Source organism: Bos indicus x Bos taurus, chromosome X (genome assembly GCF_003369695.1).
Source record: "Bos indicus x Bos taurus breed Angus x Brahman F1 hybrid chromosome X, Bos_hybrid_MaternalHap_v2.0, whole genome shotgun sequence".
NCBI classification, from domain to species: domain Eukaryota; kingdom Metazoa; phylum Chordata; class Mammalia; order Artiodactyla; family Bovidae; genus Bos; species Bos indicus x Bos taurus.
In genome coordinates this window covers 88,504,555-88,524,729 of record NC_040105.1, presented here as the reverse complement: position 1 = coordinate 88,524,729, position 20,175 = coordinate 88,504,555, and the positions used below count along the sequence as shown (strand labels likewise).

General features: G+C 47.3%; 1 protein-coding gene across 6 annotated transcripts in view; it reads left to right on the top strand.

Moving 5' to 3' along the window:
- The window catches only part of FRMPD3 (FERM and PDZ domain containing 3), a 69,091-nt gene that overhangs the window by 16,722 nt on the left and 32,194 nt on the right, over positions 1-20,175 (top strand). For 4 of the 6 annotated variants that reach the window (XM_027534484.1, XM_027534478.1, XM_027534481.1 and 1 more), the window contains 7 exons: positions 1,482-1,586; positions 6,367-6,474; positions 9,612-9,743; positions 11,776-11,895; positions 15,981-16,117; positions 16,419-16,545; positions 18,715-18,804. In XM_027534484.1, coding sequence (XP_027390285.1) covers positions 1,482-1,586; positions 6,367-6,474; positions 9,612-9,743; positions 11,776-11,895; positions 15,981-16,117; positions 16,419-16,545; positions 18,715-18,804 — 819 coding nt within the window. Of the gene's footprint in view, positions 1-1,481; positions 1,587-2,495; positions 2,567-6,366; positions 6,475-9,611; positions 9,744-11,775; positions 11,896-15,980; positions 16,118-16,418; positions 16,546-18,714; positions 18,805-20,175 lie in introns of those variants that run through there. The other 2 variants (XM_027534482.1, XM_027534479.1) reach the window with 2 other exon arrangements.

Genomic DNA, 20,175 nt, shown 5'->3' with positions numbered 1-20,175 from the left:
GCCAATGCAGGAGATATAAGAGACGCAGGTTCGATCCCTGGGTTGGGAAGATCCCCTGGAAGAGGGCATGATAACCCATTCCAATATTCTTGCCTGAGAAGCCCATGGACAGAAGAGCCTGGCAGGCTACAGTCCATAAGGTCGCACAGAGTCAAACATGACCAGAATGACTTAGCACGCATGCATGGACGCACAAGGCCCTACCTGACGCAGCCCCCGGCTCCCTCTCTGAGCACGACCTCTTCAGCTCCCCACTCACTCAGCTGTGGCTACACTTGGCTTCCTGACTGTTCCCCATGCACCCCACTCCTCCTCCCACCTCAGACACTTTCTTCTTCTTTCTGTTTGGAAGGCTCTTTCTCCAGATATCCTCATGGTTGTCTCTCCCTCATTTCCTTCAGACCTCTGCTTAAATGTCACCTCCTGAAAGAGGTCTTCCCTGCCTGTCTTGTCTAAAATAACAACCCCACCACTCTCTCCCTCACGACTTCAATCTCTGCTGTAGTCCCTCAGTCTGCTCAATTTGTTCTCATAGCCCTTATTTGCCTCCTAAGAGGTGTTTCAGTATTTCTTATCTGTCTGTCTGTCCCTGCTAGGATAGGCACTCCTTGAAGCCAGAGTTTTGTCCATCTTATTCACTGCTAGATCCTCGTCATGTAGAACAGTGCTTGGCACAGAGTGGGCCCTCCCAAAATTTGTTACACGAATGAATAAATGCCCCAGAGACATGAGGGTGCCCCTCACTAGGACTCCTGCATTTTCTCAAATCCACAGTGCACCCAGGAAAGACTCAGTTTCCAGCATTTGCTAACCATGCATCCTGCTGAATTTGTGGGAGTTTTCAAAAACGAGAGACCCTAGCTGATTGTTTGAGTGTGTCTTACAGAGTTGGATGAACAAAGTAGTAGAAAGCCTAGAACTTGGAAGCCAGGACACCTGGGTAAAATCGCTAATGTCTCTTCTGTCAAATAGTGTAGAAACTGTGGATAAATCATTTTGGCATGCTAAGCCTCCTTTCTTCTGCATCTAAAATAATATTTTCTATGAACCTCCTTCCTAGGGGCAGGACATATCTTTGAAATGAATAAGATTATTTCCTTAAATCCTTTGCAATGTTCATATTCAGATGTAATAAAAATCACCATTTAGGTATATCTCACATTAAGGAAACCAAATATATAAAATTTCAGTGTACGTTATTACAAAGAATTTTTGCAAACTCCCGTAGGCCTAGAGCATTAATAATGGGATTCAATTTACTCAAATTCGATTCATGCCCAGCTTACTCAGAACATACCAATCATCTAAGGAAGCACTTAGCACATTGTCTTGCACCTAGTAGGGAATCAATACTTATTTATTGGCTTATTGATCCACAAGGCAAAAGGGGGTACCCGAACTGAGACGTCTTAACTCCATGCAGCAGATGTCAGGTTTTCTCCAAGTATGGTGAACTCATGAGCCCTCTCTGTTTTTTCCAGTCCCCCAAATCTGCCTTCATTAGTGCGGCAAAGAAGGCCAAGCTGAGATCCAATCCTGTGAAGGTCCGATTTTCCGAGCAGGTGGCAGTTGGAGAAACAGATGCAGTAAGTGAGCTTTCACCTCCTCCCCTCAGCCCTTGGCCAGAGTCAGCCAGGCTGTCGAAGTATCCCTCTGGGCCAGTTGCTCATCTGCTGCTCCTCAAAGTGGACAGCATTATGAAGGGGTCAGAGGAGGGACCTTGGGGCTCTGGGTGGGGAGCGAGTGAGGGGTGTGTGGCATCCAGAGAAGCCCTGGGCATCATGGGGAGAAGGAATATGTATCAATTCACTCAGAATCTTCATGGTACTTCAAGAAATTTTCACCTCTAGCACAGTACTCGGAACAAGTGCTCCATAAACATTTGGCTACTTGATAGAAACAGGAAGGAAGTAGTGGTTTTCTGTAAATGCGGCGAAATTGAGCCCTCGGCACGTTGAAGTGATCCTGCAACTCCAGGTCTCATTTGGAGAAGACTGGGCAGTGAAGGGCGAAGCAGCCTAGGGGAAATGATATAGACTCTCATTAAGTCACAGAACTTTTATTAATACTAGATGCCTGCTGTGTTCCCAGCACTACAAGGGATGCAAAACAGATACCTGTTCCCTGCCTCTGGATTCCTCTCAGTGATGTTGGGAGGACAGGCAACTCAGATTGAGACAGTATAGAATCCACCCCTGGGTGGTAGGGTTTTGAGGAGCAGGTGGTGTTTGACCACCCATGTCATGCAGCAGCCAGTCTGGAGGGGTCATGGCCAGCCCACTGTCTTTATTACTGCCTTGTGGGGTTAACATGAACTGAGCTGTCTGCTTCAGATAAGCAAATGAGAAGAGGCGGGTAGAACACACAAAGATGTGTATTAGGTGGCCATGGATGATAACTTCACGTCCTCTAGGAGTTGGCAGAAGTTGGTGATATCCCATGGGGGTGGGTGGGAGGAGGCCAGCAGCGCTAACAGGTGCTGTGTGCTTTCACAGGCTGTCATGGACTGGGCTCTCGGGAGGCCCATGGCATTTCTGTAGTGAAGCACAGCTGCAGCTGAGACAAGGTAGGAGGCCCAGCCTGAGTGGAGAATCAGTGGGGCACCAGCACCCCTCTAGTTCTTTGAGGCAGAACCACCCAGAGGATGGTATGGATAGAGGTCAGAGATGTCTTACGACTCAATTTCCCTGACCCTTATCCCCAAACTCTGCCAAGGCCCTCCTCCCTCCCCGTTTGAGGAAGACTGTGAGGCCCAAGGGACAACTGGGCCCCACTGGCTAAGCCAACTGAATAATTGGTGGCTGGGCTTCATGTCAGTCTCAGCAGAAGAGGTTGAGGAAAAGCAGGGGCCACAGAGAGGAAAGGGAGCTGTGTGGAGTCCTTGTGTGTCAGCTGAGGTACAAGTCACTAAGGGTACATTTGTGTCCTGAGCCCTGAACACCCAAAGGAAATGAGACCTGAATTTGGAGGGTCTAGGTGGCGCTAGTGGTAAAGAGCCCACCTGCCAGTGCCGGAGACATAAGACAGATGGTTTGATCCCTGGGTTGGGAAGATCTCCTGAAGGATAGGGCATGGCTACACACTCCAGTTTTCTTGCCTGGAGAATCCCATGGACAGAGGATCCTGGCGGGCTACAGTCCATAGGGTCGCAAAGAATCAGACAGGACTGAAGAGACTTAGCACACACAATAGACAGGTGCAGCTTCTCCCATCTCAGTGAAGTGAAAGTTGCTCAGTCATGTCTAACTCTTTGCAACCCTATGGACTATATAGTCCATGGAATTCTCCAGGCCAGAATACTAGAGTGGGTAGCCTTTCCCTTCTCCAGGGGATCTTCCCAACCCAGGGATTGAACCCAGGTCTCCCACATTGCAGGTGGATTCTTTACCAGCTGAGCCACAAGGGAAGCCCAAGAATACTGGAGTGGGTAGCCTATCCCTTCTCCAGCAGATCTTCCCAACCCAGAAATCAACCTGGGGTCTCCTGCATTGCAGGCAGATTCTTTACCAACTGAGCTATCAACATCACAGAAAAACCCACCAAGGCCTGGTCACCCAGTGAAGAATCCTATCCCTCCTCCCCCTTCCATTCTTTCCCCCCTTTTTTCTCCCCTTTCTTCCTCTCCCTTGTGTTCTCCCCTCTACCATGACTCGCCTCTCCATATGTCACATCTAGCCACAGGCAGAAGCAAGCCCCCACTCCAGACCAATCTAGACATAAATGCCGCAGAGTGGCTAGAACCCACCCCAGGTTACTCTGTTGCTCCTGGTCAGGTAAACCAGAGGTGGTGGCAGGCTCTTGTTTGGGAGAGACCGAGACATCAACCTTCCTACCCTAGCTGTGCTCAGGAAATGACCTGATGTCACAACACTCCCCCCCCCCGACCACCGCTGCCACCAGCGTGGACCATAGCAGCCTCCCCATTGTTTAGGTCCAGGGTTGGGGGTGGGGCGGGGTGTCCAGGCCCAGGTGACTCCAGAATCCCTTTCTCTTGTTGTTCCAGACTTTATTAAGCAACAAGAGCAAAAATAAATCCTATGGGCATTCCTTGCCAACTCTATTTTTAAGCAAAATCAATTAAGTAATTATCTGAGTCCAACCCAGTGTGCTAAATAAAACCTGCCACCACAGAGCGTCATCAGCCTGGGAATCTGGGGCCTCTGGGCTTGGTGGGAGTGAAGCATCTTGGGATCAGGGAGAGAACCAGGGAGTCACTTTTCTAACTTTAGATCCCATCACTCCCCGATGTGGCTTGACTCCATCAGGAAATGACCTGATGTCACAACAGCACCACCCCCTCCTCTTACCACATCCCGACCCAAGAGGACTTGCTTTATGTTTTTGTACTTGTCCATGACAGTCCCTAGATCTGGACTGTTCTTGTCTGGCCTCTCTGATAGTCCACGCCTGCCATCTCCTTTACAATCAAAATCCAATTCACGCCATCTAGGAGACCTTAACTTATACCTTTTGGTTTGTTTTGGTTTTATTGTTCTCTAGTGGATCATGTGTGTGCCACGTCACTGTAAGAGTGTAAGGCTTGGAGTTCCCTAGTGGTCTAGTGGTTAAGAATCCACTTGCCAGTGCAGGGGTCACAGGTTCAATCCCAGTCAGGGAAGATCCTACATCCCACGGAGCAACTAAGCCCATGCACCACCACTACTGAGCCCATGCTCTGCAACGAGAGAATAGCCCCTGCTCACCAGCAGCTAGAGAAAGGCTGCTTGCAGCAACAAAAACCCAGCACAGCCATAAATAAATAATGTTTTTAAAAACAGTATAAGGCTAGACCCTGGTCCTCTGCTTTTGCTGTACCCTCATGAGGCTTAGTATAGTGCTGAGTGTGTAGCAGAGGCTCAGAGAATTCAGGACACTGCACGTCTGAGGCAGCTTTTCAGGTCCTCTAGAACTGATGATGTTGGCCCAAGGAAATGGTTGGATTTCCGTAATGAGTCTAATCAAGCAAGCACATAGTAAGCACCTCCTGCTCATATGTTCAGCAGCCATTTATTGAGCACCATCTGTGCGCTGGGAACTCTGCTCAATGTCAGGGCCACAAAGATTGAATAGGACATAGTCCCAGTGCTGAGTTAACTGTTCGGTTACAAAAGACACACATTCTTCAAAAAGAGCACTGGGACTTCCCTGGCAGTCTAGTGGTTAAGACTCCATGCTGCCAATGCAGGGGATGTGGTTTCAATCCCTAGTCAGGGAACTAAGATCCCACATGCCACACAGTGTGGCCAAAAGATTAAAAAAAATTTTTAAAAATGAATGCATAAGGAAATACTTAAATATTTAAGAGCACTTAGAGAGGTGTGTGAAGGACAAGGAGGTCTGGCATGCTGTAGTCCATGGGGTGGCAAAGAGTTGGACATGACTTAGCGACTGAACGACAACAACTGATAGGTGTGTATAAGTTGCTAAAAGAACAATGTGGGAACACCAGGTTCAAGTACCTAATGATATTAGACAGGCTTTACAGAATTCATATTTAAGCTGGGTTTTGAAGGATGAGTAGAAGTTTTCCAGGTATCAAAAGAGGGAGGCAGAGGAAACAGTCTTTATTTAATAAAGGTTTATCAAGAGCCTAACATGAACCACTCTATAAATACAGAAATGCCTAAGCCAGGAAAGCTTTAAGGAGTTGTCAGGTGTTCAGAACTGGGCTTTGCAAGTGGTTCTCAATCAGGGTCAGTACTGCCCACTCTCAGAGAGCTTTTGGGAATATCTGGAGGGTGTTTGGGGTCATCCCAATGATTTGGCTTGTTATTGCATTTAGTGTCTCAGAGTCAGAGATGCTAAATGTCCTTTGGGGAGTGAGGCAGTCCTCAAATGATGAGTTGCTAGAGGTATACAGGTATGAAAGAACAGTGTGGGTACCAGGAATGATAAGACATGACTGGAGAAGTAGGCATGGACTAGGTCAGAGAAGACCTAAGATGCTTGGACGGAGGGAGACTGGCAGGGCAAAGGCGTGGAAGTGATCTCAATGTGTGAGGGGCCCGGTGGAAAGGAAGGAGGCAGGAGATAGGAGCTGGTGAGTGAGGTGGGCTCCTAAGACCTCCCATCAGCCCTTCAGGGTGTGGTGGTCTCTATTGGCCAAGCCCCCTCTGAGCTGTGGAGCTTTGAGCCACAGTAGACCGTGGGTGTGCTGTGACATCAAATGAAGGGTGAGCTTTGGATATGGCCCATTGTCTTCTTGGAGAATTTGCTTTTGGTCTCTGTGTAATGTTATCTTTGATCAGTTCTTTCTTCTGTCTCTGTCCTTCCATACCTTTGGCTCCCTCTCCTTCACTCACTCCTCTCTCTTCCTTTCTGCTTCCCTCCTCCTTCTAAATGAGCCCCCTCCTTGTCCTTTCACAGAAAATGATGAAGAAAGAAGCTCTCCTCCTCATCCCCAATGTCCTGAAGGTTTTCTTAGAAAATGGGCAGATCAAGTCATTCACGTTTGATGGCCGGACTACTGTTAAGGTACCCACAAAATCTCCTCTTGCGGGTCGGTACTGTACTCTCTGGAGCACACACAGCCACTGGTCTCAGAGTTCCTCTGAGTCTGCACAGGGCTGCTCACTGCCAGAGCAAGGTGCTCTTGGTCTTTGACCTCCTGCTCCTGGAAGTACCTGGTTGTAAAAATGTACAGTCATTGGATGACTGTAGTGGGGGGAAAGTTGCCTGCCCAACTGTGTGCTAGTGATTGTAAATGTGTGTGTGTGTGCATTCATGTACATGTGCATGCATGTGGGTAGGCATGCATGTGTGCACACATCTGTTAACAAACTGCTTTGTGTCATGTTACCTTGCATCCTTCATGACTTTTAGGAGCTAAGGAGTGTGATGATCATTAAACCATTTATAAAGCAAAAGTGATTTGTATTGCTACAATAACACCTATGCAAGTTTACACACAGAAATCAACAAATGATCTCTCAGGAGATTAGCTTAGCCATGCCTTGCTTTTTAAATAACAACCAGCTCTTAAGCACTGAACAAGATTGAAAAAAGTCCACCAACAGTCCCTTTGGCCAGTCCTTTCACAAGAAGAGCAACTAAAGAGCTCTGATTCTTAACAACTCAGCCAGGCATTTGGGGAGAAGGCAATGGCACCCCACTCCAGTACTCTTGCCTGGAAAATCCCATGGGCGGAGGAGCCTGGTAGGCTGCAGTCCATGGGGTCGCTAAGAGTCAGACACGACCGAGTGACTTCACTTTCCCTTTTCACTTTTATGCATTGGAGAAGGAAATGGCAACCCACTCCAGTGTTCTTGCCTGGAGAATCCCAGGGACGGGGGAGCCTGGTGGGCTGCAGTCTATGGGGTCGCACAGAGTTGGACATGACTGAAGCGACTTAGCAGCAGCAGCAGCAGCAGGCATCTGGAAGTTGTAGCAATTCCCTTAGTCCTGAGGATGAGAAGTATGTACCATTAACCACCTGGATCTACTCTGCTCTGGGACAGAAATATCTGTTCCTGCTCCTTCTGGATTCTCTCCAGAAAGAGAATGCCATCCTCAGAGTGAATGTTTCCATGCAGTTAATGCTTCCCAGAGCCTGGCAGGCTGCAGTCCACGGAGTCACAAGAGTCGGATACGACTTAGTGACTGAACAACAAGACTGCCAGGCAGCTACAGCACCTGCCCAGAAAACCCACTTGGCCCAGGGCTCTCCTGGGGTACCCCTGCTGGGACCAATACAACCCTGTACTAAAGCAAGCTGTGGGCCAGGAAACTTTCCCTAAGAGGAGTTACCAGGTGTTCAGAATTGACTTTGCCAGCGATTCTCAGCCTGGGTCAGCGTTGCCCCCTCCCAGGTAGTTTTTGGGAATGTCTGAGTGTATGTGGGGTCATCCCCATGGTTTGGCGTGCTACTGGCATTTAGTGTCTCAGGGTCAGAGATGCCAAGTGTCCCACAAGAAATGGAATAGTCCCCAAATGATGAAGAATTGTCCTGTCCAAAGTGCTAGTAGCAGCCAAGTTGCAAAACTCTAGGCTTTATTTAACCTGTGTTGGTTGAACCGAGAGTTTCTTTGGAAGGCTTAGGCCTGGGTGGATTCCCCAGGGAACCTAGGACTAAAACACACTCCCAAAGCTGTCCTGAGGTGGTCTCTTGACTGTTGAAGGCTTCCGTCTATGGGACAGACATTAAAACTAAGCCACCCAGTGATGTCCAAGTGCCCTCCCAAGTCCAAGTCCAAGAAGTGGGTATGGGTGTGTCAGAATCTTCCTGTGTGTTACATCATGGACTGGTATGGCCATGTTGATCTGTTCCCACACTGGAGCATTTACCACTCTCTTTTGCCTGAGTAGCTTCTCTAAGCATTCTCTCCCCTCACAATGTCACCACCATTGGTGCTTCCAGGTAGCCCCAGCTTTCCAAAACAATGGCAGCCCCTGGTTGGTGACCATACCCTGACTTCAGGGTGCACTGGCTGCTTCATTGGAACTTGGACAGGTTGCCAAGCCACTTGTCCTGGAGAGGTACCTGGGTGAATTGACAGCCTGGCACGGGGGCCATTACACTTGTAATACAATTTGGCAATCACCAGCTTGGCCACCCACAGTCCCACTGCAGTTGAAAGGCAAAGACAACCTCATTTGTCTGTGCCAGCACTCCAGCAACACTGGGGCCTCTGTGACTACTTGCATAATACAAAGAGATACTCTCAAGTACCCGCCAGTTTCCAGCCTGGCATTTGAATAGCAAATCGGCTTTCAGTGTTCACTGAGGGGCTTGTTTGGCAACCCTGGCTAGAAGGGAGCTTTGCATTCCCAAGTCTGCTTCTCTCTGGCCCTTGGAGGCTTGAGCCACGCTGACTCTAAAACACACGTGTTAGAGGTCGGTGTATGCCAAAGTCACAGCAGGTAGATGGGAAGTCTCAGAACTGACATGTGGGCAGCCCCCACAGATCTGTTCCAGACACCCTAATATTAAAAGGCAGGCAGCAGAGCAGACGGAGCTTGGAAGTCATCAGATTCCTGACTGTACATAGAACATGTGATGTTGTTCCTCTGCATGGACACATTTTTCAAGTTGGTAAATTGATCATCTCTAAAAGCCAGTGACAAAGATGAATATTTTGCCAGTAACTGCAAGTCATTCAATTTAGATTATGAATCCAGAAATCATGTACCCTTGAAATCATGTAATTGTGGCCTTGGCTTTTGTTGATTCCTAAGTAAAGAGTTGCTGGACAAACCAGAGGGAACATCCTCATTTACGTGAGAAGCTGAGGGAAGAACCCACACCACACATGGCACTAAGGACAGGCTCAGGAGATCATTGGTTGAATGGAGAGGGGGGAGGGGGAGGAAGGGCCATGACCTTCTTTTGCCATCTACATGGACCAACCAAGTTTAGGAAGACCTCCCTTCACCCCTTCTGTGTTCTCCAGGGCCTAGGCCTCTGAACAACACTCCTAGGTCACTCTCCTCGTCCTGGAGCCCTGTGCCTGGGCCACCCTGAAGGCCAGTGGCTCTGTCTGACCCACTTTCCCACCCTCAGCCTTCTCCCCAGGACTCTCTTGATGTTCAGTCCCCTTCTGCCATGTTGGGTACAGAAAGTATCTTAGAGCTGGAAGGGATCTCTCTCTCTCAAGGCTCCTTTGTCTTTATAGGATGTGATGGTGACATTACAGGACCGGCTTTCCCTGAGGTACATTGAGCACTTTGCTCTTGTCCTTGAGTATGCCGGACCAGAACAGAACCAAAAGTTCCTGCTTCTCCAGGACAAGCAGCCCCTGGCTTATGTAAGTAATTCCTCTGTCACAGCTTCATACCTTTGCAAGTGGCCTCTAGTAGACAAGAGGCCACCAGGCAATCTCTTACTGGAAAATTCATCATGACTTGCTCAGCCAGCTCCTAGAAGTCCCAGTTCTCAATCAAGATCTGTCCCAACCACCCACAGAGGCCTTTAAAAATGTCCCTTGAGGGACTTTCCTGGAAGTCTGGTGGTTAAGACTTTACCTTCCAATATAGGGGGTGTGGGTTTGATCCCTGGTCAGGGAGCTAAGATCCCACATGCCTCATGACCAAAAAAAAAAATTAAAAACAGAACATAATAGAAGCAACATTGTAACAAATTCAATAGAGACTTTAAAAATGGTCCATATCCCAAAAAAGTTTTAAAGAAAATGTCTCTTGGGAATTCCCTGGTGGTCCAGTGGTTAGGACTCCCTATGTTTTCCGTGCTGAGGGCCCACGTTCAATCCCTGCTTGGGGAACTAAGATCCCACAAGCCACTCAGCTCAGCCAAAATAAATAAATAAATTCTTTAAAATGTCTCTTGTAACCTAAAAAAGGCATGACGGTTGTTAGTCTTGGTGGTCACTAGTTAGGGAAGGCGTGGAGTGGCAATTCATTGTGTGGAAGGCTGAGTTGAAGAGCAGTGTCAACTCCACCATCTCATGGAGTCCCTGCCTGCTAGACGTTTCTGCCTCTGAGAGGACACTCAACCTTCAGATTAGCGCTGTAATATGGAGGAGTTGGCGAGTGGAGTCTAGTGAAACCCCCGAGGCTGACACGTGGACTGAGGAGGGGCTGAGTGAAGCCGAGAATGGACAGTGTGTCACCCGTGTCACCCATGTGACAGCCATGTCAGGTTCCACAGTGGAGTAGGGGAAGTGTCTTATCTTCCCCGCCTATGGAAAAAAGCCAGTGAAATCTAGGATTGCTGGATAACGTTTCACTAATGGTGATTCACCACGAAGAGGAAGACAGGCAACCAGGGCCAATCAGTATTCCCAGGCAGTGCAGACTTCCCTGGAGGTCCAGTGGTTAAGAGTCTGTTCTCCCAATGCAGGGGGACACAGGTTTGGTCCTTAGTCAGGGAACTAAGATCCCACATGCCACATGGCATGGCCAAAGAAAGAAAGAATCTCTCATTTGCTTTAAAAAAAGAACATTCTCAGAGAGGGAGAGAAGGAGTTGGAGAGGGACGGCCAGAAAGAAATGTCTAAAGGAAGCAAAGCAAAAGCTGAAATGAGACACACCAAAATGAAAGGATTTAAGAGAGAGGAATTCTTCAAGGGTAGTTCTCAGCCAAATGTAGTCCAGAGACTTAGGTTCCCATCTATGAAGGAAAAAAGGTGGATGGCCTGCCTGGATGGAGGCCTAATCACCTCCCTGCCCATCAGGGGAGCTTATGGATCCAACTGATCTCTTGTTCCAAATGGGATTTTTAAGCATTTTTATTACGGATTCATGTTGATGTATGGCAAAACCAATACAATATTGTAAAGTAATTAGCCTCCAAATAAAATAAATAAATTTATAATTTAAAAAATCTCAAACATACACCAAAGTAGAAGGAATTGGATAATGAACCCTCATTACCCATCCCAGCTTCAGCAGTTACTGGCATATTGCTGGCTTGTTTCAGCTACACCTCCAAATAGGATTTTAACTCTTTGATTTGGTTGCTCATCAGCAACTTCCTCTGCCAGAGGCTGAGCCCCTCTGCAAGGCAAAGGCCCCACAGCAAGAAGAGTCAGAGAAGTTGCCGGGAGCTCTTTCTTCCTACCTTGTGTCCTGGGCCTTGGGTTGTTGATAAAGACCAAGTCATGGATCAGTGGTTTGAAAAATTCTAATCACTTTGGGTCAGAAGAGCAAAAAAGACTCAGCTCCTCATCACTTTCCCCGAGGGTAATTGGAATCAGCCAGGCAGAAGACAGAGTAGGAAATAGCAGCTAGCTCTGTTTGGGGGGCCCTGAGCAGACTCCTGCCACCCCAGCCATTGATTCCTGATCTCTTTTCCTCCCACCTCTCACTTCCGGGATTCAGGTAGTGCAGCGGACACACTATCATGGAATGAAATGCCTCTTCCGGATAAGCTTCTTTCCCAAAGACCCCGTGGAGCTGCTGCGTCGGGATCCTGCTGCTTTCGAGTACCTGTACATCCAGGTAGAGTCTGGTTTTGGGGTACACAGACAAACAGACCAATGGACAAACAAGCAGGCAGGCTGCTCTGCTGTCACAATGTAAATTTTTCCAACCTTCAGGTAGCTCTTTCCTTTTTGGCTACCATGGTAGGGCATGGTCAAGTTAGTTGGCCTGGCAACTTGGGCTGTCTGGGGCGCCAGTCTGTTTGTCTGTTTGTCTGTTTGTCTAGACAGATCCCATCAACATTCAGGAGGAAGCAACCCTGGTAACTCTGGCATCTTCGCAGGATACCCTGGTTTAACAAGTGCATTTGGGTACCAGAAGGTTCCACTCCTCAGTTCTAAGCTCCAGTAAGGAGACAGTTCCCAAATCAGTTCATCCAGAAACATTTGCCAAGCACTTACTCTGGGCCAGGCCTTGTGCTAGGTGCTGGCAATCACAATGATCAAAGAACTGTCGCAGATTGCTAGAGCTCAGACAGATATGTGCACAAATAAATACAAGACAGTGTGACAGGCACTATGAGGATGGCAGGCTACAATGTCAGTAGGGGTGCTCAGGAAGCAATTTGCCAACTCTTCCTGGGTGAGGCATAGTGAAGGCTTCACAGTGGAAGGGATAGATGCGTGTTCTTAGCCTTGAAGGATGAGTGAATGTTTGCTGGGCGCAGAGATGGATGTTTGGTTCAGATATTTTGGAATTTGGTGACAAGACCTTGTCCACCTTGCCTTTCGCCTTTATGATGATGTGTTCAGCTATATTCCTTTTATACTGAAGATAGTTTTAGTGAGGTCTCATTGACACATAGCAAACTGCACATATTTAAAATGACAATTTGGTAAGTTTTGACATATGTTTATATCCTTGAAGCCATCACCGCAATCAAGATATTAAACACATCCAACACCCCCAAAAGTCTCCTCAGTCTCCTTTGTAATTCGTACCCCTATCCCCAGGCAGCCACTGACATGCTTTCTGTCACTGTAGATTAGTTTGCATTTTCTAGATTTTATAGGCACGAAATCATACAGTATAAACCCTTATTTTGATCTTGCTTCTTTCACTCAGCATGATTTTGAGGCCCACTCATGTTGTTATGTGTATCAGTAATTCATTCCTTTTTATTGTTGAGTACTGTTCTATGGTATGGATATACAAAAATTTGTTTACCAGTCCATCTGCTGATGGATATTTGGGTTGTCTGGTTTTGGCTACTACAAATAAAGGTTCTATGAACATTCATATACAAGTCTTTGTATGATATATGCTTTCTTTTCTCTTGGGTAAATACCTAAGAATGGAATGACCTGATCATATGGTAGATCTATCTTTCCTTAATTTCTTGAAGAAATTCCAATACTGTTTTCCAAGGTGGCTGTGCCATTTTACATTCACACCAGCCATGTGCTAGAGTCCCAGTTTCTCTACACCCTCATCAGCACTTGGCAGTATTTTTAAATTTCCATCATTCTAATAGGGTATAGAAGTATCTCATTCTGGTTTTCATTTGCATTTCCCTAATGACTAATGATGTTGAACACCTTTTCATGTGCCTCTTTGTCATCATGCATCATTTTTGGTGAAGTATCTGTTCAAATCTTTTGCCCACTTTTTAAGTTGGGGTTGTTTGTTTACTTATTAGGAAGTTTTGAGAGTTATTTGTGTATTCTAGATACAAGTTGTTTATTGGATGTGTTATTTGCAATTATTTCATCCTAATCTCTAAACAGTGTCTTTCACAGAGCAGAAGTTTGAATTTTGATGAAGTCCAATTTGTCAATTTGTTTTATGGATTGTGCTTATGGTGTCATATTTAAGAAATCTTGGCCGAGCCCAAGTTCACAAAGATTTTGCTATTGTTTTTTTCTAAAAGCATTATCATTTTAGGCTCTGCATTTAGATCTGTGATCCATTTTGAGTTAACTTTAGTATGTGGTACAAAGTATTGATCAGATTTCTTTCTTTTTTCCATATGGATATCCAGTTGTTCCAGACCATTTATTAAAAAGAGCATCCTTTCTTCCCATTAGTTGCCTTTGTGCTTATGTGAAAAATCAGTTGTCTGTATATGTGTGGGTCATTTCTGAAGTCTCTATTCTATTCTGTTGAGCTGCTTGTCGGTCTTTATGCCACCATCACACTTTTTTGATTACTGAGGCTTTTTATTGATTATTATTATTTTTATTGATTACTGAAGCTTTTTAACAAGTCTTAAAATCAGGTAGTGTTTGTCCTCCAAATTTATTCTTTTTCAAAACTGTTTTGGCCATTCTAGGACCTTTGCATTTGTGTGTGAATTTTAGAATTAGATGGTTAGTTTCTATCCCAAACCTGCTGTGCTTCTGATCGAGATTGTGTTGAATCTATACATTGGTTTGAATCTTCCAACCCATGAAGACAGTATATTTCTATATTTCTTAAGGTCTTCTGTAATTTTTATCAACAGTTTTTTGTACTTTTCAGTGTATAGGTCTTTCACATGTTTTGACAGATTGTCCTTAATAATTTCATGTTTTTGATGCTATTAGAAATGGTTTTGATTTTCAATTTTAGGTTCTGATGGTCGCAAACATGTAGAAATATGGTTGGTTTTGTATATTGATTATGTTGATACTGAAATATTGATTATATCCTGCAACCTTGTTAACTCATTATTTCTAGTAGATTTTTTTGTTGATTCTGTTGGATTTTCTACATAGATGATCATTGATGAAGCATTCCTTTTACACTGTCTCCTCTGCTGTAGTGATACCACTGTGGCTCTCTAGTCTCTCAGCTTATTCTGGTTCCACCTCAACACAATGGGCAACTGGTCTAACCTAGGCTGATCCTTGATAGCTGGGATTCTGACCTTCAGGGTCTGAGGGTTTTCTTACCTTTGGCCATTAATTCCAGGAGATCCTTTTTAGGATAGCATAGGGAAGATCATGGCATCTGGTCCCATCACTTCATGGGAAACAGATGGGGAAACAGTGGAAACAGTGTCAGACTTTATTTTTGGGGGCTCCAAAATCACTGTACATGGTGATTGCAGCCATGAAATTAAAAGATGCTTACTCCTTGGAAGGAAAGTTATGACCAACCTAGATAGCATATTAAAAAGCAGAGACATTACTTTGCCAACAAAGGTCCATCTAGTCAAGGCTATGGTTTTTCCAGTGGTCATATATGGATGTAAGAGTTGGACTGTGAAGAAAGCTGAGCACTGAAGAATTGATGCTTTTGAACTGTGGTATTGGAGAAGACTCTCGAGAGTCCCTTGGACTGCAAGGAGATCCAACCAGTCCATTCTAAAGGAGATCAGTCCTGGGATTTCTTTGGAAGGAATGATGCTAAAGCTGAAACTCCAGTACTTTGGCCACCTCATGTGAAGAGTTGACTCATTGGAAAAGATTCTGATGTTGGGAGGGATTGGGGGCAGGAGGAGAAGGGGACGACAGAGGATGAGATGGCTGGATGGCATCACCGACTCGATGGACATGAGTTTGGGTGAACTCCGGGAGTTGGTGATGGACAGGGAGGCCTGGCGTACTGTGATTCATGGGGTCGCAAAGAGTTGGACACAATTGAGCGACTGAACTGAACTGAGGGAAGACTGACTCATTATTGCTTTTGATCTTCAGACACCAAGGAAAAGAATATCTGCCCCATGCCTGCCATCCATCTCTCACTGTGGGCTTCTGGGCCAGAGCCCTATAGAGAATCCCTCCCAGTGTCTCTCTTATTTTGTTCTTATCTAAGCTGGTAGAGGAGCCTCAGATGGCTGGGGGTGAACAGTGGTGAGTATAGGCCCCAGAGAAAAGGCAGAAAGGTCTCTTGGAACAGGAGGAAAGAAGGGGAGTATTGCCATGTCTCACTTCTGTAGTGCCCTAGACATCCTACCTGTTTGTGCCTTGCCATCGTGTGTACCTGGCACTGAGAAGGGGGCAGTCAACTATCTGCTGAATGAAGCAAATAGTATCTCTTCCCCAAGGGCAGAACCTTCCTCTTCCCTTTGATCTGGGATTCTTAGTGACACCAGGATTCTCTTCTGGGATGTAAGGGAGTCCGTGGTGCAGTGGCTGAAAGATCTCTAACTGATGGGTTTGGACTGCCCTCTCTCACAGAGTCGGAATGATGTCATCCGAGAACGCTTTGGAATGGACCCCAAGCCGGAGATGCTTTTGGGCCTTGCTGCCCTCCACATCTATATCACTGTCTCAGCTACTCGACCTAGTCAGAAGATCTCGCTCAAGAATGTGGAGTGAGTTGTGCCAGGGCACTTCAGGAGGGGGGCACATAGCCACACAGGGAGAAGGTACAGTGGTTGAGCTGTGCTATGCTTTTGAGGACCATGGGCCTGGGATGGGAGTGAGAACTGGACTTCCTCAAACCCCCTAGACCAAGATGCCCTTGAGCTCCAGCTCCTACTTGCCTGCCTCCTGCCCGCCCCCTAGTCTCCATTCCTCCACCTCTGTCTCCAATTTCACTCCGTTTCTGTCTTGCCATCTTCCTTTCCTGTCTCACTTTGTCCCTCTAATTTCCTACTTTTCTTCTGCTTTTAGGAAGGAGTGGGGCCTGGAACCCTTTCTTCCCCCCTCCCTCCTACAGGGCATCAAAGAGAAGACCCTCCGGAAATCTCTCTCTCAGCAGCTGAAGGCACACCAAACACATCCTTCCAGTGGCACCAAGGTATCCAGAGTCAGCCCCGGGGCCCCCTGCTGGGGCACTAGTGGCACTGGGGGACTCCTGCTTGGTTTCCCAGCAAGTCTGGTCTTCTGGGGACTCTCCCTGCTGTTTTTGACCTGGATACACATCCAGCTTGACCAGATATGGAGGATGACTGTGGAGATTTTTCCCCAAGCCTGAGCCTCCCCCAGAGACAGCTCAGTGGCAAGTTACTGGGAGAGCCCAGGATCCTCAAAGCAAAGGGACCAAGATGCAGGCAGAAAAAATTCTTGGGTTGTTTCACCGATTTAGTCATTGCTGATGAAGCACCTGTTGTGTGGACAAGCCCCGAACCCTGAATAGACACATTTCCCATGGAATCGACTACTCTGTCCTCCATTAGCTTTCTAGTTCATCAGTCCTGGTACAGGGAGATAAAAGCCCAACCCCATGGGACAAGGTCTGACCTGGATAACAGGACTCCAGATCACTGCTGGCCACTCCAGGTCACGTTGAGGGCTCAGGTCACTGCTGTACTTTCCTTCCCTTTCTGGGGTGCCCTCTGAGGGACTCCCACTCCCTGCCTCCCCAGCCCTGCAGGCCCTTCTCTGACTTATAAGGCTCAATCCACTTGCCTCCTAAGAGGCGGTGGTGAGAGGCCCCAGAATCCACATGCAGATGGAGACACAAGACACAGTTGCCCTCTTATATCACACCCATTCCAGATTCCCTGCATTCCCAACTAGCTTCTCTTTTAAGATGCAAATTTCCCCGGAGAGTTAAGCCATTCCTACCTTGCTGTGCATATTTAATCAGATTGTTTTCTTCCCAGTGGAGAGTTTCAGGGCTCCTAACCGTCTCCTCAGCAAACATCATTTGTGAGCGCCACCACCCCCCCACCCCCGCCGCACCCCCGCCCAGCACTTGGGCGAGAGACATGAAGATGAAGAAAGCCGAGTCTCTGCCCTGAGTCAAGCATAGGCTGGTGGGAAAACCAGAGGCAGTCACAACAGTGCAATCCAACTCATGCAGGTTCCCTGGAAGCTTAGAGGAGGAACAGCCAGCCCATCCTGAAGGAGATGGAAAAAGCCAGGAACTGGTGCATTTGATGCCAGTTGTTCAGTCTCAGTCGTGTCCGACTCTGAGACCCCATGGACTGCAGCATGCCAGGCCTCCCTGTCCTCACTATCTCCTAGAGTTGGCTCAAACTCATGTGCATTGAGTTGGTGATGCCATCTAATGCCAGAGATGGGTCTTAAAGTACAGATAGGAGTTTGTCTAGACGAGTTGCAGGGAGGAACATCCCCAGGCAGAGAAATCTGACATAAACCAGTAGAGAGGGTTCAAGAAACCTTCCTGGGTAGGGTGCAGACAAGAGAAGAGGCCAGAGAGGTTGGCAGGAACCTGTTCATGGAGGGCCTCATGTGCTGTGGAAAGGGATTATCCTTCATCCTGTAAGCAGCACACAGCCATCAAAGGGTTTAATTGGGCAGCTGATGTGATTTAAGTTTTAGGCTGCTCCCTCTCATTGAAGATGTGAAGGGAAATGAGTGTTGGTACTGAAGGTAACATGGCTGACAGATGCAAATGGCAGACCTTGAGGCAATGACCATGGAGCTAGAGAAGAGGGATGGTAGGGTGGAGAGGGAGTTAAGAGGTAGAATCAAGATGATTTGGTGACATGAGAGGCTGAGGGAAGAGTCCAGTGTGACTCGCAGGTTTCTGGCCTGAATGCCCAGGGAATGCCTGGACCACTGTTGGAAATTTTTCTGCCAGAGGAAGAGCAGGGTGGGGACTTAGGAGTGCTCAGGATAAAGGTATCGAGTTGGGGATGGCCAGCACCTAGTGGTCATCAGGGATCTCAGGAGAGAGGTATAGATGTCATGGGGTGTTGAAGTTGGGGAAATGCATTGAGATTAACCCAGGAAAAAAATGAGTAAGCTGAATTCTTCAGGAATGAGGACCTGGAGGTAGCAGGAGGGTTTAGGAAGGCGGGTGGGATGCTAAAGTCTGGCAAGAGCTGTCCAAACTGGAACCTTCCTGTGATTTTTTCCCAAAGGTCCCACAGTGGGGCTTGCTGGCTGGTCTGACTACTGCCTATCCAAAGCTGTTGACCCTCCTTCCTGAAAACATGGGTTTGCTTTTCCTCTGCACCTCAAGTTTCTCACACTTCTGGGTGGGTTGTTTCCACAGGGCTCTGCAATTCAGGCCAAACTCCAGTATCTTCGAATTCTGAATGAACTTCCAACGTTCACGGGCGTTTTGTTCAACACTGTGGGCCTGGTAAGTGAGGCCAGTGAGGGGGTGGGAGCTCTTTAGGGGCACTTGTCCTTGGGTGGGGGGACAGAAGGGACTCCATTAGATCTTTTGGGTGGCATTCCCTATCAGTGAATATTTCTAAAAGACTTCCCTCCCCTTCCTCCTTCTCCCCATTGGGTCCTGTGGTGTTCTGGTCCCACCTCTGGTAAAATGGTTAAAGTAGGAGGCAAAAATTAATAAATAAATAAAGTAAAATGTAAAAACTTTCGGGAATTCCCTGGCAGTCCAGTGGTTAGAACATGGTGCTGTTGCTGCCAAGGCCCTGGGTTCGATCCCTGGTTGGGGAACTAAGATCCCACAGGCCATGTGGTGCAGCCCAAAAATAAAATGTAAAGTAGGAGACAATATTTGTTTTCAGCATCCCTCCAGGCTCTTTTGTGCCTCCTATTCTCAATTTCAGGGGTCAGCAAACTTTTTTTGTGAAGGGCCAGATAAGTGAATTGCATAGGCTTGGCAGGCAGGCCACAAGGGTCCCTGTCGCAACCACTCAGCCCTGCCATTGTAGCACAAGAGTGGCCATCAACAGTGCATAAACAAATGGGCCTGGCTCTGTTCCAATATCTCTTTGTTTACGGATGCTGAAATGTGAATTTCATGTGATTTTTATGTGTCACAAAATATGGTTCTTTGGAATTGTTTCCACGCATTTAAGAATGTACAAAACCATTCTCAGTTTGTGGGTTGGACAAAAACTGGCAGAGGACTGGATTGGCCTGTGGGCCAGAATTTGCCAACCCCTGCCCTATTTCATTGTTCTTACCCATATTCCCTCAGTCCCCCAGCCTGGATGCCCCTTGCACCAGCCCCCACCCAGGGCCTTCAGTATAGCAATGCTCGCCTGAGGTAGGGCATAAGTGGTCCCCCTAAGACTGTGCCCCGGGCTAGTTTACCCTAGTGTGCTTCTGTGAAAGGAAATTCAAATCATTTGCTTACTGGATCCAGGTGTTAGTCATGCTCTGGGGAACACGCTGTCATGCTCGTGGGGCACACTGATGGAAAGCCACTTATCAAAGTGTCTAGAACAGATGGAAGAGGTTCCTTGGGGTGATGCTAATGCCAGGGAATGGGCTGGCAGAGGACTCAGGCTTGATGGCACCAAGGAGCCTGTCAGGACCACTTAAGGGAATCTAGTCCATCAGGCACAGAGGTGACCATTTACATACTGAGATTTGAGGATCCTGGGAAGTCCACTGCTGAAATTCTTATAGATCATTCCTCTGGGGTAAGACTACTGTGGTCCCTATTACGTGTGTGTGCACTTAGTCGTGTCTGACTCTTTGCAACCCAATAGACTGTAGCCCACCAGTCTCCTCTGTCCATGGGATTTCCCAGGCA